The sequence below is a fragment of the Miscanthus floridulus genome, chromosome 8 (assembly GCF_019320115.1).
Source record: "Miscanthus floridulus cultivar M001 chromosome 8, ASM1932011v1, whole genome shotgun sequence".
NCBI classification, from domain to species: domain Eukaryota; kingdom Viridiplantae; phylum Streptophyta; class Magnoliopsida; order Poales; family Poaceae; genus Miscanthus; species Miscanthus floridulus.
The window spans coordinates 21,185,542-21,211,670 of NC_089587.1; the positions used below are offsets into that span (position 1 = coordinate 21,185,542).

At 47.1% G+C, this 26,129-nt stretch overlaps 2 protein-coding genes across 2 annotated transcripts; one reads left to right on the forward strand and one right to left on the reverse strand.

Annotated features, from left to right (window-relative positions):
- Positions 1-1,366: 1,366 nt before the first annotated feature.
- On the reverse strand, positions 1,367-7,489 carry LOC136475940 (putative multidrug resistance protein). Its single transcript, XM_066473598.1, has 6 exons — positions 7,148-7,489; positions 6,992-7,046; positions 6,256-6,892; positions 5,629-6,169; positions 3,136-4,017; positions 1,367-3,063 (listed from the first exon to the last, which is right to left on the reverse strand). The coding sequence occupies exons 1-6, from the start codon at positions 7,388-7,390 to the stop codon at positions 1,651-1,653; spliced, it is 3,771 nt and encodes a 1,256-aa protein (XP_066329695.1). The 5' UTR covers positions 7,391-7,489; the 3' UTR covers positions 1,367-1,650.
- A 668-nt stretch (positions 7,490-8,157) lies between these two features.
- On the forward strand, positions 8,158-8,682 carry LOC136468675 (uncharacterized). The gene is made up of 2 exons (XM_066467164.1): positions 8,158-8,268; positions 8,311-8,682. Exons 1-2 carry the CDS (start codon positions 8,158-8,160, stop codon positions 8,680-8,682), a joined length of 483 nt encoding a protein of 160 aa, XP_066323261.1.
- Positions 8,683-26,129: the final 17,447 nt, after the last annotated feature.

Genomic DNA, 26,129 nt, shown 5'->3' on the forward strand with positions numbered 1-26,129 from the left:
CCGAGTGTCCGTGTTTCGACACTCGGCAAAGCTCCGAGCACTCGACAAAGAGCGCGCCTCCCGTAGTGCGATTCCTCTAAAAACTGCAGATAATCCGTGGTCACTGATTAGTTGGCCTCCTGCTGGAAGTTTCGTGACTCGTTACCAACTAATCAGCGAACTTCAAGACAGCTTGTAGTTTTTTATCACATCAACAGATATCACCTACTCCATGTAAAGTTTCTTTAAACTTGAAAACCCATTTCTTGTCTACAGCTAACAATCACATAGCCAAACTATTTGACACAGCCTCAACTTCGCTTATATGTTGTATCATAAATTTACAAAAATGGCCGGCCATGTATACACCGGGACCATTGCGAAAGATAATTTAAAATAATCATCTAGTATTTTTTATAAATTATCAATTTATACTATTATGAAAGATAATACAAAGGAACTATAAGGTTACGCTTAAATTACTCATATATGCATTATCGAGTCTAGAACCGCCGTCCCTAGACAACAATGATAGCATGGGGTCACTATCGGTTCAGTACGTGGCTCCAACCGGTAGTAACCTTCATTTTCCCAATTTTACATTTGATATTATGTCGGCTCCACTGAAATGTCGGCTCTAGTACATGTACCTGCAGTTCTGTACGAGTAAATCCAAAGCAATATCACGCTTGAGTGGAGCCGCTGATTTTCACTCTTTAGTTAGTTGCAAATATATATGTAGTAGTGAATTGTTTGATACCAGTCATGTATGAAACTCAGCTTGTTCGGCTGCTAAAAAAAGCCATTCCTGCTGCAGCTATAGCTTTTTTTGCCTCTCCCAAATCCCTGTAGCCGAACAAGCTGACTGTTGGCGATGCCCTCAAAATTCGTCTGACTCGTTCAGGTTCAAATATCATGGATCGATGCATGGTTGGTAGAGCTGCTGATAGGAATTTGGTAATGCTCCATGAACTGTCTCCTCTTTTGCTAATTCTTCCTTGAAGATATTCAGCAAAGAAGCACTGCCGGTAGAGCTTAGAAGTTGCACCCATCGATGTATGTTTGACGTGACGAGTATGCTTAATTATGGTTCATCGCCCTAAATTTGTTGATCGTTTTGTTGCATGAGACACACACTTGCAAATCATAAGCTAGTAACACTTGAAAGAAATAACTTCTGCTCCACTTTTGTTTCTTTGGCAGTGTTTTCTCCTGTAACTTTCCATTTTGCTACCTGTTATACTGATGGACTTCATGGCTAGTAACACTTGAGACACACACATGCAAATCATAAGCTAGTAACACTTGAAAGAAATAACTTCTGCTCCACTTTCGTTTCTTTGGCAGTGTTTTCTCCTGTAACTTTCCATTTTGCTACCTGTTATACTGATGGAGTTCATGGCATTAAAATATTTAGTAATCCGTTTGCCCAAATAGGGCTAATAAGTTCATCATCAAACAAGTAGAAGAAGAATAAGATAAATACAACCTAATGCATATCTTCTCTCATGTTCCTTGACCTTCACACAGCTGGAACTGTAAATACATATCCAACACAGCTATATCAAGAAACTACAAGGTTGACACACTACTATACTATATGTATTAATTGATCAATGGTTGACACAGCGGCCTCCTTGCTGGTTAATCCAAAGTGGTGATTTAAGGCTGCTAATCAGGAATTGATGTGTTCTCTTGCAAAAACATAGCGTTGTTCACCTGGTTGCCTCCTTGCTGCAAATTAACTAATCCAAAGTATGTTCCAGCGGGACCCTTGGCCATGAGGGATGCATGTGTGCCTGTCTCCACAACAACTCCTTTCTCAAGCACAATAATCGTGTCGCAGTTTTGAATTGTGCTGAGCCTATGTGCCACCACTACACTTGTCCTGCCGACCAACATTCGGTCCAATGCTTCTTGGACCACCTTCTCAGACTGGCTGTCCAATGCACTAGTAGCTTCATCTAGTAGCAAGATAGCAGGGTTCTTCAATATTGCACGGGCGATTGCAATGCGTTGCTTCTGTCCTCCAGACAGTTGAACACCTTGCTCACCACACCTTGTCTCATATCCGTCCTTGAGGTTGCTAATGAAGTCATGTGCATTTGCTGACCTTGCCGCATTCTCAATTTCTTCCTCACTAGCTGCTTCTGTGCCATACACAATGTTCTCTCTAATGGTACCTGCAAATAGTGTTGGCTCTTGGCTGACTAGCCCAATCTGCTGTCGCAAGGAACGAAGATTGTATGCTTTGATGTCTTTACGATCGATCTCTACTACCCCGCTAGTTGGGTCATAGAACCTCTCTATAAGCCCAATGATGGTTGATTTGCCTGAACCACTTTGCCCAACAAGCGCTGTTGACTTAGCTGGTTGGATGCTCAAGGAGAATCTCTTAAAGATGATCACATCTGGTCTTGATGGATATGCAAAATCAACTCCTCTAATGTCCACTTCACCTTTGAGCTTTTCTGGTTTGTATCCCTCAGGGCTGTCAGGATCCATTTCCGTTTCCCTGTCAAGAACGGCAAACACTGAAGCAACTGCATCAGCACCCTTAGCAAGATCTGCTGTCATACTACCTGCATCTGCTATCACCATTGTTGTGCTTATTAGAATTAGAAAGGTTTGGAAGAAGGCCTTTGCATTAATGTGGTGCCCAGCCAGGAGTATGCCAGTATACCAGAAGGTGAGTGCCCATGTGCATCTCAAAAGGCTTGTGGAGGTGCCGAGGCCAATACCTGCAAACCAGGACTGTCTTATGCTTTCCTTGCATGGACCTTCTTGTGCTTCGTCAAACAGGCGCATGATGCGGTTCTGGGATGAGAAAGCAGTTATGGTTCGAAGATTAGAGACGGCCTCAGCAGCTAGCTTACTACATTCGGCTTGTGCTTGTGTTGATTTCTCAGACATGCTCTTTAATAAGACATAGCGAGTATAATAGCAGATAATGCTAAATGGCTGCACTGCAATCATCAAAATTGCTAAACGCCAAGCAATCACCAGACCCATGATGTAGGCAGTTAGAACAGATGAAACTGTGTGGATCACTAGAGACATTCGATCACCCACAAGCGACCTCACCTGCAACACAAATGTTATGTCTAGTCAAGTATTATTCTCTTCTAAATATTACTAGCTTTATTTTGTACTTACAATGTTGGCATCAGTGGTAAGCCGTGAGCAAATGGAACTACTAGAGTTGTCATCATGGTCAAACCACCCAATCTCGAAAGTGAGAAATTTAGCGAGCATCTGTTCTCTGACCCTCTTGGTGAGGTATTCCCCCATGGAAGCAAAATTGTAGTGTTGCCCAATATTAACCATGAACGTGAGCATTGCAAGGCCGATGGAGATAAGTGCGTAGGTCCTTGTTTTCTCCTTGATCTCTTCATGATCTGTAGAGAAGTAGATCGAAATCATGCTGCCCATGAAATAGCAAAATGCAGGTTGTATGCCTCCAGAGACAACTGCACTAAAGCTCCCCAACAACCCCTGCTTCCACTCTGGTGCATTGAGCATTAGTAGCCTCTTGAAGGATGGCACAGGAAGCTTTGGATTCTCTATGTTACCATTGTCTTTTGTATCAACCATTGACCTTGTTGAGATCGACCTACTTGCTGCAGAGAAACCCCTACTTTGGTTGTTTGATTGCAACATAACATATGCATTTCTAGTCTCACAAACCTCAGTAGTCTCAGTTGGATCTCTGGTCTGTTGAAGGTGGACAAGAGTTGAGTAAAGGCCATTCTCATTGGCAATGAGCTCATCATGGGAGCCCAACTCCTTGACCTCACCAGACTTCATGACAGCAATCAAATGAGCATTTCGTATGGTGGAGAGTCGATGTGCAATGATAATAGTAGTTCGGCCCATGGAGGCCAGGTCAAGTGCCTCCTGGACCACATGCTCTGAATTAGTGTCTAATGCACTAGTAGCTTCATCAAGGAGGAGGATCTTGGGTGACTTTAAGATTGCTCTAGCAATAGCAATCCTTTGCTTCTGCCCTCCAGACATTTGGATACCACGCTCACCCACCTGTTTTTAGTATGTATTTCATTAGTGTCCAAGTAAAAAAAACTTATATTTCATTCAAAGGTCTAAGTTCTAAGGATTTGGACAATGTATACAAATAAAATGAACTTGTTTCATGTTGATCTAACACTTGTAACCATATGTAGTTTCTTGAAACAAAAAGGTTAACCGAAGTTTGTTGTGGCATGAATATAGAGAATTGACTTTGTTAATTACTTTAGCAATTTTGGCATGTTTGGTGCTAGCTAATTGACTCAGCAAACTTTTGTTTGTAACTTTGTACAACATTCTTTATTCCAATTAAAAACTTTTTTAATAGTAAGTGTGTACATTGCACGATACACGACTATTGAAAAATGGTCAAGACATCCCCTAGTTAGAAGAGAATATATATATTTGAAGTTTTGTGTTATAGACACATGTAAATTGACATGTCTGTTCAGTTTGTCTCTTGAAACTTTTGCTCAATGGTATATTGTTTTAACGAGTTATTGCATATTTAATTTATATGCATTTACCTTCCCATTGTCGTGAACTGAATACATAAGTTGTCAAGGGCCCGCATATGCCTTCTTTATCTTTTTCAATGATTAAAACATCAATAAATTAAGCATCTTGGCTCAATATGTGATTGTTTGAACTTTGAAGTGATCATTCTACTCAATAAGTGTGTGCTTTTGTTACAATCGAAAGATGCTAAGGTTACCCATCTTTAAAGATGATAAGGTTACTCAATAAGTGTGTACTTTGGCTCAATATACCAGATAGGTCTCGTCATCTTCTTTGTGAACATTCTAACCTTTTGTGTGCATTATTTACGCATAGCTTGCAATAATATTGACTTCAATGCAACTACTCTTCTTGTTTATTTGTAATTTTTCTTTGATATTTATCATCCTTTATCGACATTGATGTTTGGCTACATGGCGAACCACATTAACATTATAGTTTTAAGTATAAAGTCTAAATTATTATAGCAAGTAAGACTTGTGTTTTGATAACCTCTATAATAATTTTCAATTCAAATTACCGCCAACTATTTTAATAGGCAATAAAAATAGATTTGAAAGGTTGTGATACACCTATAGATCTGTATTTGGATATGAGTGCTTCTAAAGCAGATACTGACGTGCCCAAACCGTAACTAGGGGCTCATAATGGATTTCAACTCTAGCCGACCTAACTTTCTTGGGAGTGAAAGGCTTCGTTGTTATTGTTGGACCTGTTAATGAGATTTATACTTTTCATTTATCCACCTACCAATTGATTTTTAAGTTAAATTAAGGGTCACGGCGGACATCATAACTTACGTTGAAAAAATAAATTATAGATTTTTAGTCATTAGTTTGATAGGTTAGGACATCAATTATAAATTAATACAAGAGATACAAAATTTATGAATAATGATTACGAAAAATGCATTCTACTTTTCTAACTTAACTTATGATATGTCCGCTATCACCCTACACAATTTTTACTTAAAACTCAACTTAGTATATGTGGAGAAACAAAAAAGGAAAAGAAAAAAAATCTTATAATGCTTTGGCTTTTCGTAAAGTAGTTTTTTTTAATAAAAAAGGAGAAAGCGCTAGTGCAATAAGGAGAAGATGCTACCTGTGTGTCGTATCCCCGCGGCAACTGCGAGATGAAGCTGTGGGCGTTGGCCGCCTTCGCCGCGGCGACGACCTCCTCCTCCGTTGCGTCCTCCTTGCCGAGCAGGATGTTCTCCCTGATCGACGTCGCGAACAGCGCCGGCTCCTGGCTGACGAGCCCCATCTGCGCGCGCAGCCACTTGAGCCGCAGCCGCCGGATGTCCACGCCGTCCAGGGTCACCTCCCCAGCCAACGGGTCGTAGAATCGCTCAAGCAGCGCGATCACCGTCGACTTCCCTGACCCACTGTCGCCCACCAGCGCCACCATGCGCCCGGCCGGCACGTGCAGGCTGAAGTTGACGAAGATGGGGCTCTTGGGTCGCGACGGGTAGCAGAACTCCACGTTCCTGAACTCGACCTCGCCGGTGACGTTGTCCAGCACATCGCCGGCGCCACTTTCTGAGTCTATCTTGGGCACCCGCCTGATCAGCTCCATGATCCTCTCTGCCGCAGCGCTCGCCTCCGACAAGTACTTGATGTTTGACAGGGCCGTCCCCAGTGCTCTGCGTGGTTCAATCGTCAATGGTGTAGGCGTCTAGTAAGTATCATCATATCGAAACAGAATTTACAGCTAGCTTCACCGACGTACCCGCCTCCGAATACGATGACGAGGGCGACGTTGTAGACGGTGCCGCCCTTGTAGCCGTTGTACATGACGAGGCGGCTGCCGTACCAAACGGTGAAGGCCAAGATGGCGATGCGGATGCCACCGCTGCCGAGGGCAAGGCCCTTGGCGAGCCCCTGCTTGAGCCCGAGCCGCACCGACTCGTCCAGCGCCGCGGCGAACCGCGCCGCGGTGGACCTCTCGGCGACGAACGAGTACACGGTGCGCACCGACGAGACGGCCTGCTCGGCGATGGCGCCCGGGCGCGTGTACAGCTCCCTGATCCGGCGCGCCAGGCTGATCTGGACGCGGCTGTAGAGGAAGCCGGGGATGATGAGCAGCAGCACGGATGGGAGCGCCACCAGCGTGAGCCGCCACATCAGGAGGAACGCGACGGCGTAGCTGGCCAAGAACGCGGTGACGTTCATCACGAAGTTGGGCAGCTTCTCGCTCAGCACGTCCTGCACGGCGAGGCTGTCGTTGGAGACGCTGGTGATCACCTCCGACGTGGATCCCTCCTTGAGGTCGAAGTACTCCACGTCCTGCCGGAGCACCGCCCGCAGGTATCGCAGCCGCATCCGCGACGCCTGCCGCTCCGCCGTCCGCGTCCAGCAGTACCCCTCTGCACGAAGAAGAACGGCAAATCTACGGTGTGAGAGGCTGAGAGCCAGCAGCCGGCCGGACCATTGGCGGCATGTATGCATGCGCTGTGCACGCTCACCTAGGAACGCCGTGATCCCGTGTGCGGCAGCCAAGTAGAGGGTATACCTCACGTTCTGATCATAGAGACCCGGTGGATGCGTCAGTGTTGTTGTTCATGTAACATTGCCTGCTAGGATTTGTACGGAGATAAGAGATGGAACTAACTCGGCCGCACCTCATTCATCTTGGGGACGAACTGCTGGAGATGATCAGGGCCGCTACCGGCGTCGTCGAAGACGCGGCTGGTGATGGCCAGCATCACCGGCGTGGACATGCCGTCGCCGATGGCGCCCACCAGGCCCACCACCATCAGCGCAACGTCCACTGCATCTGCGTGCTTGAACACCATCGCGAACGTCCTCAACATCGGCGGCGCCGTCTTCGTCTCCACGGACTGCGGAGACCCGTCCTCGCCCATTTGTCAGCAGGGCATGCTGCACATCATGTCAGTTCTATATTGCTTCTCATTACCGATCTTTTCAAAGAGCACCATTGGTGAGTGGGGCGCCGGGCGCGTGGGGCCCGCGTGACTCCACGACTGCACGTCTCCAACCATATGATTGCAATCCAGGTGTTGTGAAGGAAATAAGACAATCAGTGCGTCTGTTCGGCTTTCCCACTGCGTCACTCGGTGTTCGTCACCAACACTCGTCATCGTTCGTCACCACGACACCACCGCTTGCCATCCATCATCGTCTCTCGTCGGCGTTGCCATCAGTCTCCGTTTCGTCACCATCACTCGGCGTTCATCGCCGAAACTTGTCGTCGTTCATCACCGTTCCTCGCCATTCCCTGGCATCACTTCACATCATAAGCGTTCCCTTGTTAGAGTGTAAGCCCATGGGCCATGGGCTTGCCGACTCAGGCTCCCCATCTTGCCTATATGTACTCAATGATTGTCACTAATCAGTGTTAATCGAGCATTATCAAAACCTTAATACTCTCTAATTGTATCAACGAGACGGTTCGCTCCTCGACCTTTCCTCGCTTCCGCAAACCCTACTGCTGCCGCTAAGCCCCTCGCTGCCCAGTTCGCCATCGCTGAGTCCTCTCGTCGGCGTCCGCCTCCTACTACTGTCCGATCTCGCCGACCGCATGCACATCTTCTTTCGTGCCGCCGCCACAGAGATCACACCGGGTCTCCATGGCGCTGGCCGATCCCGACGCCGCTGCCGCCGAACAGCTATGCCTCCAGCGCCGAAGCCAAGGCCACCGCCGATCGCGCCGCCGCTCTTGACGCGTATGGGGCCAAGCGCCGCCGTGCACGCGCAGGCCCTCGCCGTCCTCAACATCAAGGTGCTTGTCCCCGTGACGTTGGATCGCGCCACCAACAACTAGAGCTGGTGGCGCACCCTCTTCCTCGTCGTCCTTGGCAAGTACGCCCTCATGGATCACGTCCTCTCCGATGAAGCCAACCCCGACCGCTCGGCGTGGGTGCAGATGGACTGCACCATCGTCACCTGGATCTACGACACCATCACCGGCGATCTTCAACAGATGGTAATGCTTCGCAACCCGAACGCCCACGTCACCTGGGCGGTCCTCGAATATGAGTTTCTTGGCCAGCGCGAATCACATACCCTCCTCTCCGTCGAGTTTCGCACGATCAAGCAGGGGGTGATGCCCATCACCGACTTTTGTCGTCGACTCGAGACGATGGACAGCGCCCTCACCGAGCTCGGGGATCCCGTCGGCGATCTCACCCTCTGACCCTCGTGCTGACACTCCTTCGCGGGCTCAATGGGATCAAAGTTCTGTCATATGATTTCTAACATGAAGATTGAGTGCCTTCCCAACCTTTGAGGAGGTCCACACCCTGCACCTCGTCGAAGAGATCGACATCGCCGCCGCCAAGGATGCTCCACCGCTTGCTTTTGTCGCTGCGCCTCCTGATCCCCAACTCCCACTAGGCAGATCCGTTGGTGGCAGTCCTAGCGGTGTTCCTAGTGGGGTGCTCGGTGGCCCGGGCGACAATCCTAACTGTGGTTCCCACCAGCATTCCACCAACCATCGCCGCGGGCATGGCGAAAAATCTGCTGCTCCTGGTACCGATGGTTATAGCTCTGGAGGAACCCGCCCTAGCGCCACTCCTCCGCTCGCCCCGATCCCTAACCCTTGGGTGGGCACTATGCAGTTGTGGCCCCACCCCTATGGCCCTAGTGCTCCATCTGGGTTGGTGTCGCGCCGTCCGTTCTCGTCGTTTGAGCCATAGGCAACATTCACCACAGTACCCCAGCAATTCCTGTCCAACTACGCGCCACAGCAGGGCCTCGACGCCCACCTTGGTTCTCCCCCACGCTTTGCCTATGGGGGCTTGCCTACCTTGATGCCTGCTTACGTCACTACACCTCCCCAACAGCCACCCCATCCCTCCTGGACGCCAATGGTGGGCGGCTCCTTGAATCAGGGATCATTGATCAGCAACTTCAACACCATGTTCATGACCGCCATCTTCCGCTGAGTGGTACACTGATTCGGTGGCTGGCTCTCACATGACTAACAGTGCTGGTATACTCACTTCCTCCCACCCCCTTCTTCATTTGGTCCTTCATCTATCATTATCGAGAAAGAGGCCTAGCTTCCTGTTACCTCTGTTGGGTCATCCTCCTTTTCGAAGCGACAACGATCACTCGTTCTTTCTAATGTTTTAGTCACACCTAGCATTATTAAGAACTTAATTTCCATTCATCACTTTACCACTGATAACAACTTTTCTATTGAGTTTGACCCATTTGGCCTCTCTATGAAGGACCTTCAAACTCAGAGCGTGATCGCCAGGTGCAATATTATGTGCGACCTCTACCTGTTCTTTCCACTAGTAGCCAGCACTCCCACCCTCGCCGCCATACTGTCCTCCACCACTCTTTGGCACCGTCGTCTCGATCATACCAGTCATAAGGCCTTGTCCAAGCTTGCCAGTTCCAATGATATTTCTTGTAATAAATGCACCTCTGATCATATATGTCATGCCTGTCAGTTAGGTCGTCATTTGTGCCTTCCTTTTAGCATGCCAAATACTCATGTGTGTAAACCTTTTGATTTAATACATTGTGATCTTTGGACATCTCCTGTTGCCAGTGTGTCGGATTACAAGTACTACCTTGTCACCCAAGCCATCACCCCTTCTCCCTAAGTTGACTCTAGCCATCTCAACAACACATTCTCGTGTGCCATATAGGCCTACTGCTTGATACAGCCTTCTTGTGACCGTGTCCTACTCAACACACCTCGCTTAGTGTCTCTCATGCTCTCCTAGCCTACATACTCATCACGCCTACCCAAACCTCAAGCCACCGGCCTCCTCAACAATGAGTCCACCCTAGCATCCTCCTCGTGCGCTCTACAGGCCTGCTGCTCGGTAGAATAACATTCACGCCAACGACCTACTCATCAACACACTTCCACTAGAGTCTGAGATGCCACCCACATGGTTTTATCCTCACAATGATCCTCGTCACCGTGATCACTTCATCACTCACCTTTAGTGAGTAAGTATAGGCCAAATTTAGACAAATAGATATGTTGAATCTCGATCAATGCTAGAAATCATTTGTAGAAATGGATGAATGGACGGAGGTCTTATTAACTGAGGACGAAATTGAGTTAGCGTATTAATTTTTGAATGGATATATGCATGATGAATTGACACAGTGGTATGTTCTTTGACATGTAGTACCATATTCTTATTTGCCAATGATGACTACCTTGGTACTTAACCTTGATGATTGCAGTCACAAGTTTGACCATAAGGCAAATGATAAAATAGGACACCATGATTACTTTGATGCTCATTTGATTCCTATCTTCAAATAAACCCATGTGTTGTGTTGTTACAAAGTCATGAAGCAATATCATACCTGCCACTAATAGAAAAAGTCTCTCTAGATAAAACACTTAATTATACTATGAAAAGCCACTTAAAATTGACACGATATTGTTTTGCTGTTGTCCTCATAGTACTGGAGAACACACGTAAATGCAACCTATACTTCACAAGATACATAATGTGCCAAATCTGAAAACTTATATAAATATCTTAATTTCTAAAATAAAAGGCAACCAATGGGCTACATGCCATTGATTCTTCCTAGGTCAGCCTTTTCTTCTAAATGTTCAAGAAATTATAATTTTGGTAGACAAAAGCGAGGTCAAGTGTAGAGCCACTCTAGTTAGATGGCTAGAGGGTTCATTCATAATCTGCAAGGAATGGGATCTGATGATGATGATTGAGGCAATATAACCCATACAATTAATATTCAAATGTTTGTTTCTTGCAATATCTAGATGTAGTGAAAAGAGCATTTGGATCTTAGTTGTGGGTGGTAAAAATATAAGGTAGTTGTCGACAGAATATCATCGGCAGTCCTCCGAGGGGTATCCCACGAAGGTAGATTGATCAGTAGAGGAGCATGAGATCAAGAATAAGAAGGCAACAAAGACATACGAGTTAGACAGGTTCATACCGTCAGTATGACGTAATACCCTACTCATGTGGTCTGTTGGTTTGTATTAGCTATCGTATGATATTGCGTGAGTTTTGAGGGGGTCCCTGCCCACCTTATATAGTCTAAGGAGTAAGCTTACAAGTCGGTTAGATCTGAGAGATAATCAGAAAGTAATAATTGATTACAGGAATCTTAGGATCATACATATCCTAACAGATCTCGTAGTATCTTTAGGATATCTTTCAGATGTCTTGCGGAAGGCGCCGACCAGAATCATGCCCCACAAGGCTTCGTCTTGTGGGCTGGGCCACCCCTGAGGGTGCAACCCATGTGGTCGGTGGGTATCTGGGGTCATACCCCCCATAGCTAGTCCCCGAGCACCTTGTACCCATCGTGCAACGCCGCCTTGAGCTTGTCCGGGCAGGTGCGAATGAAGCCGAGCAGTCGAACTCATAGTCCGACCACCATGATGAGTTGCCAAGCAGTTGTGAGCAGTTGCCGAGCAGCGTGTACTGTCACTGAGCAGCTTGAACCATAGCTGAGCAGCATAACCCAAGCATGGCTTGCCATAAGGGTGTAAGGAGCTCATGTTCAAAACCAAAAATTTCTTCGTAGTGGAACAAGTCTGCCCACTTAGAGTCCGACCACGAGAAAAGGAGATAGTCTTCTTCAACTTCAAGAGGCATGGAGTCTTCCGGAATAAAGCAAGCACATTCACCATGAGGTGAAGTGTGCCCACTTAGTCCCCGAGCCTGACAGTAGATGACATAGTCATGTGGTGCCAGGGTCCAAAGTAGAAGAATAGTAAAATACCAGTCGAGAAGGCAACCAGTCCTCGAGCGAAGCCCTAAAATGAGAGAGAGCACATTCACTGCAAGGTGAAGTGTGCCCACTTAGTCCCCGAGCCTGACAGTAGGTGACACAGTCACATGGTGCTAGGGTCAGAAACATAAAAATAATAAAAAAGCCAGCCGAGCAGCCAGCCAGTCCCCGAGCCGTTTATGGAGATATCTAAAAAACCCAACCGTGGAGAAAAAAATGGAGTAACGGCTGTACAGTAACTGTTACCGAGCCTTAATAAATGGCGGAGAAGTCGGTGATTATTCGGCGAGTGATAACCAATGGTAGCGATAAATGAGCGACGTGGGCTGTAGTTGCATGAAAGCCCAGGTTATGACCCATTAAGCCGCGCCGGAGAATTCGGAGGGGCGCAAATCATGGGAACGGTTCCCCAAAAACCCTCGAATGCGAAAGGGTGGGGAAAGTGCTTTATAACTACTACGCCGCATCCTTCGCTCCCCACCTTTGCCACTTTGCCATTCCGTTTACATCCTCAATCCTCGCGTTTCTAGATTCGCATCCACATTTGCTTTCGCCGCCAAACCCCAATCACATCTGAGAGATGGCGCCAAAGAAGGGAGCTGCCAAATCAAAGAAAACAAGCCCCAAGAAGGCGAGCGCCGGTGCCTGGCGTGATGAAGAGTGGGTGCCATCGCGAACGGGAGAGGCGGAGCTTAACAGATTGGTGGAGACTGGCGTTCTTCCTGACCGTGCTACCGCTGGATGGTGGCTGGCCCTCGGTGAGTCCTTCCCATCGCCTCATACTAATGAAGTGGTGAAATTCGAGGATTATTTCTGGCGCGGGTTGGGATTTTCTGTTCATCCATTCTTGAGGGATCTGTTGGAGCTCTGGGTGGTTAGTCTGTGCAACCTCCATCCCAATACCATTCTGCACATCTCAATCTTCATCCATTTCTGTGAGGCATATCTCAGAATCCTCCCCCACTTCAACCTCTTCCGTCACCTGTTCTGGCTAAAGAAGAGAGGCGGTGGTGGTTCCAAGGTGGTCGGCAGGGTGTACTTTCAGCTGCACGATGGGATGGCGGGCGAGTACCTTACTGTGCCGCTGAACACATCATTGAAGGGGTGGAACGCCAGGTGGTTCTACATGAAATAGAGCCACCTAGTTGTCCGCTGTGACACCGACCACATCCCGGAGAGCCAGAGGAGCTGGTCGGAGACATCGAACAGCACTGACATGGAGCAAGTGAGGGAGCTTCTTGCCTTAATAAAGGGCGTGAGGACCAACGATGGATTGGTAGCAGCGAGCTTTATAGTATGCTGCGTGTAGCCCTATAAGGAGAGGGCGCACCCAGCCTTTGAGTTCAAGGGGGAGACCGACGGTACCTAGGAGAGGCCGAAGATGCTGTCGAGGAACATTGTTGAAGAGCGGGCTACAGAGCTATTCGCTCCGTTTGCCTCATTCAACATGTTAGGGTATACGAAGCCCTTCAACTGCAAAAATCTACCTCCTTAGGTAAACATTTTAGTTGTGCATTCCTGATGCTTTTTATCCTTTATCATTGCCGAGCAGTGGACTGATTCACTTATGCGAAGATCCACTCATAGGATAGGGCGGTGTAATTTTCTAGTGTGCCAAAAGGCGATTGGCCGCCAATGGTGGATGCACGACCATCGGCTTGACTTGAAGAAAGTTTTGTCGGTGTTTCTTCAAAGTCCAAAGGTATGGATGCTGGTCGGACAGAGAGTCCTCCCCCGGTGTTAGAGAAAGCCTGAGGGAAGAGGGCAGCAGCAGACGAACCAGCCCAGAAGAAGAGGAAGACTGCGGCTGCTGCTCCCTTAAAACTAGGTGGCATCTCGCTTGGCGATGATCAGACCACTCGAACGTGAAGGACCGTGGTGTTCGATTGGTCTAATGACGACGACGTTCCAATGGCTCCTCCACTGAGTACGAAGGAGCCTCCACGCAGCACGCGTGTGGAGGATCAATCAAGGGGAGGCGAAGAAGTCCCTGAGCAGCGAACGAGGGAAGTCCCCACATAGTAGACAACGGGAGTCCCTATGAGGCGAGCGACGGGAGTCCCTAAGCAATAGGCAGAGGTAAACCCGGCACGGTAGGCGGAGAGCGTTCTAGAGCGGTAGGTAGAATAGAGGTCGACTGTGGAGGAAGAAGGACCTCTCCCCAAAGCATGGGAGTTGACCCCATGGCTGCGCCTAGGGGCTTGGGCAGGCATCGCCGGTTCAAGAAGTTGAACCGGCAAACCAAACCATAAGTACCCTTGTCTTGGAGTTACTTTGCTATAGTTTCTTAATTTTTCTAGTGACTGACAAGCCAATTTGATGCAGTGCAAAGCGTACAGAGGATCTGACCCCGCCAGTCCAGACTATCGAACAACTGGGGGCTAAACCCGGGGTGGAAGCAACGTCGGTGGAGGAGTCAACCACCGCCACTGGCGGACTTGGCAGTGGTGAACAATTGATGCCAACAGCAGATGAGTCGGCGATGATACCCAAGGCAGCGGTGGGAACCGTCGGGTCTTCAGGAGCAGAAGCTGGAGCTATCGGTGATGCGCCAGAGTCTAGGGCGATGAAGCTGGTGGTGGCCGAGGAGCAAACGGCGCCCCCTGAGGCATCGCCAGGGATGGTCAGACCCGCTGTCTAGCCACGGAGCCCTCCAATGGTGCCTCGAGCTACGACGGAAGAGGATGAGGTGGAAGAGATCGAGCGTGCTGAACATCGACTCCAATCCGTCCGAATCCTCCGCAAGCGTGGTGACGAGGTGGTGGTTATCGAGGAGAAAGACACCACTAGGGAGATGAAGAGACTTAAATCCACCGTCGCTGGAGTAATGAAACAAATCGGGGCCAGTACTGCTTTTGGATTGCTCGACTATGATGTTAGAGATCGGACTTCGTCATTAGCATTGTACACTTGTAGGGGATAACTCGGACTACCGAGCAGCGGCACCAATTGATAAAAAGGATGGAACCCCTTGCTGAGGAAAATGAGAAACTTAGGGAGCTGATGAACCTCTTGGAGAGAAACATCTAGAGGGCCCGACGCGAGCAAGACCTTGTAGAGTCCAACATGTGGGACCTGGAATATCAGAGAGGGTCCTATCCGGGCAGCTGGCGGCTGCATCCGAGCAGCTATGGAGCAAGTCCAAATAGCTTACCACTATCTCCGAACAACTGAGGGATGCCTCCGAACAGTTGAAACAGAAATCCGAATAGCTCAGAAGTGTATCCAAGCAGAAAACAGGTATGGTATATCGGTGAATGTACTTTGTATTGCTGAACAGCCATATTTTTTGTGATAACTGTTGTGCTTGTAGAGCAAGACGTGGAGCTTGGCCAACTGTGTCAAGCCATCAAACAACTCCGATAGGAGAAGGCGAAGGAGTCAGACCAAGCAGACAAATTGGCCGAGGAGCTGAAAGGTGAATACCTCCTGGTCGGAGTTACTGTTGAAGTAATTTCCTTGTATGATGGAACATTGTAATGCTTGCAGGCTACCATCATAAAGCCAAGGCATAGTTTGATGTGCTGGCGCAAGAGGCCGGGACCCAAAAGGATAACTTCAATGCTGTAGTCGCCGCAATTAAACCGATGCTCGACTATGTCGACCTAGAACTGGCTCCTTTGCCCATCGATAGACGGCAACATTCGGACACCATCATCCAGAGGTGCAAAGCAGCGTGGGAGAACTTGAAGATCCTCAACCACGATGCCATTATGTCCATCGCTACTCACGTCCTTATGGTGATTTGGTCCCACTACCCAGCCATCTACCTTCAGGCAATAGGATGCGGGTTCATTGAAGGGCTGAGTGAGGCGGAAACCTAGCAGCTGGAGGATGAGGTGGAGGATGCTGCGAAGAAGCTGACCGGTGATATAGACTTCTTTGGTGAGACGGACGATGATGGCAGAGCACAATGATATACTCGGAGGGTATTATCTATAATTTCTGGACAGTGTAGTTAGAACGCGTGAAAGCGCAAAAAACACTTTTGTATATGATAAATGTTATAAGATGCATTTGTATGCAGTTAGCTTGTATTTCAGTGAAAAAATCTTCATAGTTTTAACCATAATGCAATTATATGTAGTACAAGTAGCGTCCAAGCAGTTGGTTTGCTACTGAACCCCATGGCCTCGGCTAGCCCATAGTTCATAACGTCGAGCGCAGAGCCCATGCATGTGTAGGAGGAATAGGCGTGACCATGGAACCGTAGCCGACCACCCATAACACAGAACTTGGAGCCCGTGGCACATGTAGGGAGAGATCAAAGATTAGGTCTTCTCCATAGAGAACAGAGCGGAACATGTGCTGCTCGGCGGTTATCGAAATAACTTGGAGATATAGGTAGTATAAGCGATGTCCGAGCAATTAGTTCTGTGCTGAGCTCTCAGCCTTGGCTAGCCCATAGTCCATAACATAGAGCGCGGAGCCCATGGACGTGTAGGAGGAACAGGCATGACCAAGAAACCACAGCTGACCACCCATAACGCAGAGCGTGGAGCTTGTGGCACGTGTAGGGAGAGATCGGGGACTGGATCTTCTCCAAAAAGAATAGAAAAGAAAGTATGCGGCTCGCTGATCGATGAAATATCTTGGAGATTTGGAGCAAAGTGTTTGGCGATTTGGAGATAACCGTTTGGCTATTTGGAGAAAACTTATTTGGCGATTTTTGGAGAAGACGTGTTCGGCGATTTTGGCAAAAACATGTTCGGCGATAACGTTGGAGATTTGGAGAAACTATTTTGGCGCAGTTATGGCGATTTCGAATTGGAGTTTGCTATGGAGTAGCATAGAGCTCAGCGACCATAAGGGGGGTTAAACCACAATAGAGAAAAAGTGGAGACAAGTTATGGAGACCAAAACTTTATTCAACATAAAGTGGAGAGTACATATCTAGAGCGTTTCAAGGATAGAAACGTATAAGGTGCTCGATGTGCCATGAGTTAGGAACATCGATTCCGTCCAAGTCACATAGGCGATAAGACCCTAGTCGGGTGACCTCTTTGACGATGTAAGGCCCTTCCCAAGGGGAGGAGAGCTTGTGCATCCCTTCGGTTTTTTGTTTTTTTGCAGAGAACAAGGTCGCCGACAGCAAATGAATGACCTTTGATGTTGCGATTGTAGTACCTCCGCAAGCCTTCTAGATATTTGGCTATGTGGGCATAGGTGATTAGGAGTTCTTCTTTGGCCCAGTCGATGTCCTCTGTCCGAACAGCTATGGCCTACTCTTCATCATAATTTTCCACCCTAGGTGCTTGGAAGGCAATATCCACTGGTAGTATGGCTACTGAGCTGTAGACCAAGAAGTATGGAGACACCCTGGTGCTGCAACTAGCTTGAGTACGCAGTCCCCAGACTATAGCTGGTAGCTCCTTGAGCCATCTGCCCGGGTGCTTTTCTTCTTTCTGATATAGTCTCTTTTTGAGGACATCAAGGATCATGCCGTTCGCCCGTTCGACCTGGCCGTTGGTTCTAGGATGAGCAACAAAGACGTATTTGATGGAGATGCAACGATCTTCGCAGAAGTCCTAAAAGTGATGGCCAGTAAATGTAGTTCTGAGGTTGGTGATGATGCTGTTCGAGAGACCAAATCTGTGGATGATGTCTTCGAAGAGCTCGACTGTTTTCTTTGCAGTAGTCGAGACAAGCGGTTTATACTCAATCCACTTGGAGAACTTATTAATGGCGACATATATGTACTGGAAGGCACCTGGTGCTAGCTTAAAAGGGCCAATCATGTCTAGTCCCTAGCATGCAAAGGGCCAAGAAGCTGGAATGGTCTGTAGTTCTTGTGCCAGCATGTGTATTTGCTTGGCAAAAAATTGTCATCCTTCACAACGTCGAACGAGGTCTTCTGCATCGGAGATGGATGTGGGCCAGTAAAAACCAGCTCGAAAAGCTTTGCCGACCAGTGTTCTCGAAGCCGCGTGGTTGCTGCAGGAACCAGAGTGAATTTTGAGAAGTAACTTCACTCTGTCTTCTTGGATGATGCATTTTTGCAGAATCCCTTCCGTGGCACTTTTCCTCATCAAGTTGCCGTCCACCAGCACATAATGTTTGCTTCAATGGATTAGGTGTTTGATTTCAGTCTTATCGGTGGGTACTTCGGTGCTGGTAGGGTACTTGATGAATTATTCCCTCTAATCGGCGGCTGGCGAAGGTACCGCCAGTACCAGCTGCTCGGCGGGGGGAACTTCCTGAACTTCCTTATCTTCTTTAATGGATGGCGCCAGGAGATCTTGAATGAAGACCCCGGCGGAATCGCGGCATGAGAAGAGCCCAACTTGGATAAATCATCGGCGAGCTGATTCTGGTCGCGTACCACGTGGTAGTACTCGATGCCGTAGAATTTTTCTTCAAGCTTCCTAATTTCAGCACAATATGCATCCATCTTCTCGCCGGAGCAAGACCAATCTTTGTTGAGCCAGTTGATGACCAGCACGGAGTCCCCGTATATCATGAGGTGTTTGACGTCGAGCTCAATGGCTATACGAAGTCCGTGGAGACATGCTTCATATTCGGCGGCGTTGTTGGAGGCCAAAATGTGTATCCGGAGAACGTATCGGAGCTTATCCTTGGTGGTGTAATGAATAGAATGCCCACACCAGCACCATTGATGTTAAGGGCGCCATCGAAGTACATCACCCAGTGCTCAGGGCAGGTGGCAGCGATGGGCTCTTGGATCTCAGTCCACTCAGGGACGAAATCAGCAAGCACCTAAGACTTGATCATAGGCCTGCTTATGAATTCAATGGAGTACATGCTGAGCTAGACAACCCACTTGATGATACAATAGTTGGCCTCTTTGTTATGGAGGATGTCCCCTAGAGGGAACTCGGTGACCATGGCGATCTTGTAATACTCGAAGTAGCGACGAAGCTTATGCGACATGATCAGGATGGCATACAATAGCTTCTGGACCTAAGGATAACGAGTCTTGGGCTCATTAAGAACCTCACTGATGAAATATATAGGACGTTGCACCTGATAGGCGTGCTCGGCCTCCTCACGTTCAACCACAATTGTTGTGCTGACGACTCAAGAAATAGCGGCGATATAGATCAGGAGAGTTTCATCTGGCCGTGGCGCCGTCATGATCGAAGGCTTTGTTAGGAACAACTTAAGCTGCTCAAAAGTTGTGTCTGCCTCTTCTGACTAGGAAAAGCACTCGGAGGCCTTGAGGAGTTTGAAGAAAGGTAGCCCTTTTTCGCCGAGGCGCGATATAAAGCGGCTTAAGGCAGCCATGCAGCCTATGAGCTTCTGTATATCCTTAATGCATGTTGACCATTTCATATTGGTGATGGCAGAGACCTTGTTAGGATTGGGTTTGATGCCACGAGCGCTGACGATGTAGCCCAGCAGTATACCGAATGGAACTCCAAAGATGCACTTTGAAGGGTTCAACTTCCATCGGTACTTTTTCAGGTTGACGAACGTTTCTTTGAGGTCAGTAATAAGATTGTCGGTGGTCCTAGACTTGACGACCACATTGTCGATGTAAGCTTCGATGTTGTGGCCGATCTATTGATCGAGGCACATCTGGATGGCCCTTTGATAGGTCATGTCATGGAACCAACCAATTTATAAGAGCACAAGTACAAAAATAATCGCCGAAATGATCAAATTCTCAAACTTGAGCCCATATAAACCCGGTAGTCAACCGAAATCTCGAAGGATTTCAAACCAACTTGCATACAACCAAGATCACAGTAATTCAACATAACACATCATACATTACAACATTTCACAGACGTTCGCAAATAGATTACATCATCACAGAGTCATCGTTATTACAAAACAAGTCTTGTAAAACATGCGGAAGCAAATAGTTTAACTAACACACCCGAGTTCAAATACACATACTGGTTCACTGATCACAATCCTGCAAAAGCATGCAGATAAGAGAAATGGAGATCATGCCCATGATCTAGTCTTCATCACCCGCCGGGTGGAGACAATACTTACAGAATCCCTAATATAGAAGGTCATCTGCAACAAGAGGGAATAAACCTTGAGTACGGGAATGTACTCAGCTAGACTTACAAATCGAGAACCAAAACAAATGACACCAAGGATTATGTATAGCTTAATTTAGTGGATCTGGCTGACACTTTCTTTTTGTGGAAAAGCATAAGTAATAATGATTAACTCATAACCTGGACTAGCAGTGACTTTTAGCCATTAACCTGTCATCTATATTAGCACCTGTACTAAGCAATCATTTTATTAGGGTGCAAACATTAATAACCATAGCAGGTATACACTGTGGCAATTTTATCATCATCATCCATTTAACCATATTGTTAAATTAATTGAATCTACATTGCCGCTGCTCAGTCAAGTTCTCACTATCCGGGAGAGACAGCGATTCAAATCGATTCCTATCCAGCTGGAGGGGTATTCCTAAACACAAACCCTGCTTCCCCCGTCAGGGTCGCAAACAAGTCACCTTTGGTACGATTCAGGAGTTGCGAGTTCGAACAGATCGACATTCTCAAAGAACCACTCTGCCAAGGTTGTTCGGGACTCTAACCCGCCTTAGACTTATGCCAATGGCTCTCCACACATCCTTATTACCTCCAGAATGCACGCCACTGCTCGCGTCCCCGGCCTGAGTCGAGCTACTAGGCTTCGCAGTCGGAACGACTTATCTGGCCAGCTAAGTGTTAGGCTATGTTCAACATGACATGAGGACGTACAGCGTATCGGTCTTTAAACGACTCAGACGGAGTCACTATGTTCAAACCTACACAAGACTCCACCCGGTCATAATTCATTATTCACATGGTTCTTTTCCACGATAGCAAATATAGTCAACCGTGATCCACCTCATCCTAAAGCTCGCAGGTGACAAGAAATCACCTGACTTCTACCGCACTAAGCATGGCTAAGCATTTGACCCGTCCTGAACTTAATTAGGATTCTAGTGCGATATCTGGACAAGGAAGGATATATAATGCAGCAATTGGTTCCAACCAATTTCTATACTTAATGCATCATCAACAATAAAAGATACTCAGTGTATTTGTAAAACATGGGAGGCTTAATATGCTCCGGGGCTTGTCTTTCAGGAACGAGGAAGGTTGGTGTCAGGGCACTCGGGCAACTCCTCCGTGGCGGCTGCTTCGTCGGCTTCCTACACCTCGGGCTCCTCCTGGTTGCCCCCCTCGAACTCCAGCAACGTCACTCCCTCCGGCACACCTATTGCATGAATACGCAAGATAAATATCATGGATGCACATAAACGAATGTCAGGGATGCTCGGGGAATGCACATGTTCGCTGTAGTTTGCATATTCCAACTTAAGCCCTATTCAAATCACTTTACTTACCACGTTGATACAACCTAATGTATAACTACTCATCTTCAGTTAATGACCTAGCACCTGCACCTAAGCATATTCTCAAGTTAGGCTAACCCCTAAACAATCAACGAGAACATTGCATCAAGCATCCACTCAAGCATTTGTATTTTAGAAAAATAAAGACAATGTAGCGGTACAGTAAACTAGCCATAACTGGAGATTTATACATCCAAATGACATGCGACAAGACAATCTGGAAAGCTTATGAAATTTTCTACAATTCATTTTCAGACCTCAAAGCATGATTCAACACTTTACCAAGTTGAATTCTTTGATCAACAGAAATCTTTCCACACAAGACAGAGAGTAGGTAAAACTGGAACCTAACCTTAAACAGTTGTAGTTCCCAAACTACTAGGCCAAATGCCATTAAATTTTGATAGGAGCTTGATACATAAATTATCTACAACTTTTGTATTCATCACATTCACAGCAAATCTAAAATATCATAGGGAACTTTATAAAGTCCCCAGATCTGTCTAGAAGGACATAATGCAAACAAATAATTATTAACTTATGATGTAAACACATAATTGAACAAAACTAACTCCACTCACATATTACACATATCACAAGAACACCATAAAGTATGGTGTTCATCACCAAAACATTTCTTTTAATACCTTTCTTAATTTATTTAATTAATTAGAGAAAATGGTAAACATATATGAAAACCACACCATTAAATCTACAAAAATTACAGTAGGTACTACATGCTCTATGTAGCCTACCATAAAAATTTTACACCATTTGAGTAAGTATAACAGCCTACACAAAAATGATAAGGCATAATGGCTTAAAATGGCATAATTAGTAAACCTTAGTGAAAAGTGTCAAGCAACAGATTTCATATTTTTTCTTTCATCTTTAAGGTACTAAGATACTACCCACCAAGTTTCATGGTCATAGGATTCCTAGATAATTTACAAAAATTCATACAAGTATCCATCAATGATAAAAGGAAAATCTATAACTCAAAAACTATACATGCAATGACTCTCAAATTTTAACCAGAGCTTCGACTAAGCAAGACTACCTTACCCACAAAATTTCATAATTTTTGGATCATAGAAACTCAAGATATGATTTAAACAAGTTTGCATGCATTCAAAAACACATTTCAAGTTCCTATTTAATTCATCCAAAATTTCTACATCATGTGCTCAAGACATATTTTTCTTAAATACTAGATTTCACAGTGAGTCTAACAAAATTTGAACCACACCATTTGGATCTACACATTTGGAGTTACAAAATTTACAAAACAGCATTAAAAACTGAAAATTTGAACTATCCTATGGAACAGGCAGTCACTGACGTGTGGGACCCGGTTGTCAGCCGGACCCGCTTGTCAGTGAGACAGAACAGGGGAGGTGGCTACGACGGTGCAGAACACGGCGAAGCTCACCGACGGCGGCTCCTCCGGTGAAACCGACGGCACCGGTGTGCTCCCCACAACGATGCGCACCCATCCATGCCCTTACTTCAACCTCTACCGAACCCTAGGTACGTCGGCCATGGCGCACGGTGGCTCGGCAAAGCTCCGGCGCGAGCTGTCGGTGACGGCAAGCCTTGGCTGGCTCAACCGAGCTCGGTACGAGCTTTAGGAGGTCACTACCGTGCTACCCACGCAAAGAAAAGGGGACGGGAAAGCCTCGGTGGTAGTTGGCCACGTGGAGCTCCAACTCCGGCGAGACCCCGTCATGGCGGCAGTGGTGGAAACGGCAAATACGCCCTTACTAAGACCCAATTGGCATGGCTGAGAGGTGGAGGAGGTAGAGGAGAACACGACGGAGCTATGGTGAAGACGTAGTTTGTGTTTTTGCGTCGGCGAGCAAGCTCTGCGACAGCGCAGTTTGCTCGGCAATGGCGGAGCAGCTGAGCTCGCTTGCTGCACGCGGTGGAAGGCGACTGGAATGGAGAAAATGAAATGGCGAGTGCGTCAGGCAGGCGGGTGCGAGTTCAAGTCGTGGCCAGTAGTGCCAGGACGCCCATGGCGCATGGCAGCGTGGTCAGATGGCCGGCGATGAGTGTCACCCACGCGGCGCTCATTTTCTGAATTCTATCTGGTACTGTAGCTCGCATTCAGTTAACTCGATCAGCCTAACAGCCATGTTTGACAGTGTTTGATCTCTTAAACCGTGACGAATTAGTGGAAGCAATGTACATGAAAGTTGTAGAGTTAAGCTAGGTCTACAACTTTGCTTTAGAAATCAATAGCTAAATCACAGAGGATCAAGAGTTGTATCAAGCCAAAGTTGGCCCAATCAAACTGAAATGGCATTAAGGACTTAGAAATATTTTCAAGTGTTGAATCAGCTTTCACTTCTGACTTGTGGGTCCTTTTTGAACATGTTGTGCACATTTTCATGACTTGGCTTCTAAACAAAGTTTGTTCCTTATAAAATTTGCTACAACTTTGTTTTAGGTTGCTCAGACATGCAAGCATCCTAAGCTACACTTTTTAAACAGTCAAACCAAAGGGTTTAGGGGTCAAAATTGGTCAAACCATGACTTGGGAACCTAATTAGTCAAAATGATCAACATAAACAATGTTCCAAATGACATTCTAGGTGTAACTAAGTTACTTAAAAGAATTTTTAGCCACACCATACATTGGTCACACAAGAATCAAGCATGGTATGTACTGAAACAATGAAAAACACATGAAATGTTACACTTGTTTCATAGTCATGTTTCACATGTTTCATGATCTTGTTGCATGGTACTAACTAACCATGTTTCACTAAAGTGAGTTGCACATGTTGCACTTAAGTGTTGCACACTTGTCATTTCATAATAGAAACAACACACATGAAATATAACGATACGTTGCAATGTTTCATAAACATGTTTCAGGCAACATAAGCTCATGAATGGATGAATGATGCTCATGTTCATGAAATGCAAGTGCAAATGTGGAAGCCAAACACCTGGGGTGTTACAGGTCACCCCATCATTCTTGAGTCCGAAGGACATGATGTTCTAGCAGTATGCACCGAAGGGCGTGATGAACGACGTCTTGATCTGGTCTTCTTCCTTGAGGGAGATCTGGTGATAGCCGAAGTAACAACCAAGGAAGGAGAACAGTTCACAGCCGACGGTGGAGTCTACAACCTCATCTATCTAAGGCAAACCGAAGGGGTCCTTAGGGCAGTGTTTGTTAAGATCAGTGTAATCAATGCACATTCTCCATTCTTTATTCTTTTTTCGAACGAGAACAGGGTTTGCTAACCACTCAGTCTTTTATAAATCCGGTAGCTAAGAGCCGTTTTATTTCTACCCTAATAGCCTCCTTCTTGTCTAGCGTGAATCGGTGGAGTTTCTGCTTGATCGGTTTGGCGGTCGTCGAGACATTCAAGGTGTGTTCGATCTTCTCCCGTGGTACCCCCGGCATGTCTACAGATTTCCAAGCAAACACGTCGGCATTGGCACATAGGAAGGAGACGAGCACGCTTTCCTATTTGGGGTCAAGGTGAGCCCCAATCTTCACGATCTTGGAGGGGTCGTCGAGGCCAAGGCCGACCTCTTTTATATCCTTGGACTTGGCGGAGGCACAGGGAGGCTCTAGCTCTAGGATCTCCATGTCGTCGATGGGCAACATCTTGGCTTCGGTGGCCACGCTGGCCATCTAGATGGAGAGGTCGGTGGCTTCGGCGAGAGCGAGACTGTCTCGCAGGTGTAGGCGATGGAGAGGTTGGCCCATAGGGCCAGAACTCCTACAGGCGAAGGCATCTTCAGCACCAGATATGTGTAGTACAGTACAACCATGAACTTGGCTAGAGCTAGCCGACCAAGTATGTCATGGTAGGCAGTGTTGAAGTCAGCGACGTAGAAGTAGATGTGTTTGACATGGTAGTTGCTTGCTGTGCCGAACTGTACTGGTAGGGTGATTTCTCCAAGTGGTTTGGAGGCCCTGCTAGGTACCACACCCCAAAAGGAGGAGTCGGAGGGTGTGAGATCTGATAACCCAAGGCCCAGCTTCTTTAGGGCTCCGACGAAGAGGAGATTCAGAGCGCTCCCACCGTCGACGAGCACCTTTCTGAAAAGCACCTTCTGGACAGTTGTGTCGAGGATGAGGGGGAAACGCCCTGTGTAGAGGATGTCCGCCCATTGGTCGGCCCTGCTGAAGGTGATGGGGACCTTGGACCATGGGCGATAATTGGGGTTGGTTGTGGCGTCTTCCGTAGTGACGGAGAGCACCCGCCGTGCAGTGAGCTTCCATTCTCTTCTACTTTCGGTGGAGGAGAGGCCCCCCAAAGATGGTGGTGACCACCTTGTCGTGGTCCTAGAAGGCATTGTTGTTGTCCCTAGGTGGTCGGTGACCTCTGGCTCCATCGTTGGCGACGTCTTCCAGCTTTTTGTCTCGAAACTCCTTAGCCAAGCTGAGGCAGTTCTTCGTCTTGTGTTTGGCATTCTTGTGAAGAGAGCATGGGCCATCGAGGATCTTTTGGTACTACTCATCGTAGTTGTGTTTGGCGCGAGGTTGACTAACGGCGGCGACGATGTGGTCTAGCTAGTGGCGG

Coding starts and splice junctions, on each gene's coding strand:
- LOC136475940 (XM_066473598.1), bottom strand. CDS start 7,390: ATGGGCGAGGACGGGTCTCCGCAGTCCGTGGAGACGAAGACGGCGCCG. Junction 7,047..7,147: donor TCGTCCCCAAGATGAATGAG/GTGCGGCCGAGT, acceptor CTCTATGATCAG/AACGTGAGGTATACCCTCTA. Junction 4,018..5,628: donor CGCGGGGATACGACACACAG/GTAGCATCTTCT, acceptor TACTAAAAACAG/GTGGGTGAGCGTGGTATCCA.
- LOC136468675 (XM_066467164.1), top strand. CDS start 8,158: ATGCCTCCAGCGCCGAAGCCAAGGCCACCGCCGATCGCGCCGCCGCTC. Junction 8,269..8,310: donor TCGCCGTCCTCAACATCAAG/GTGCTTGTCCCC, acceptor ACCAACAACTAG/AGCTGGTGGCGCACCCTCTT.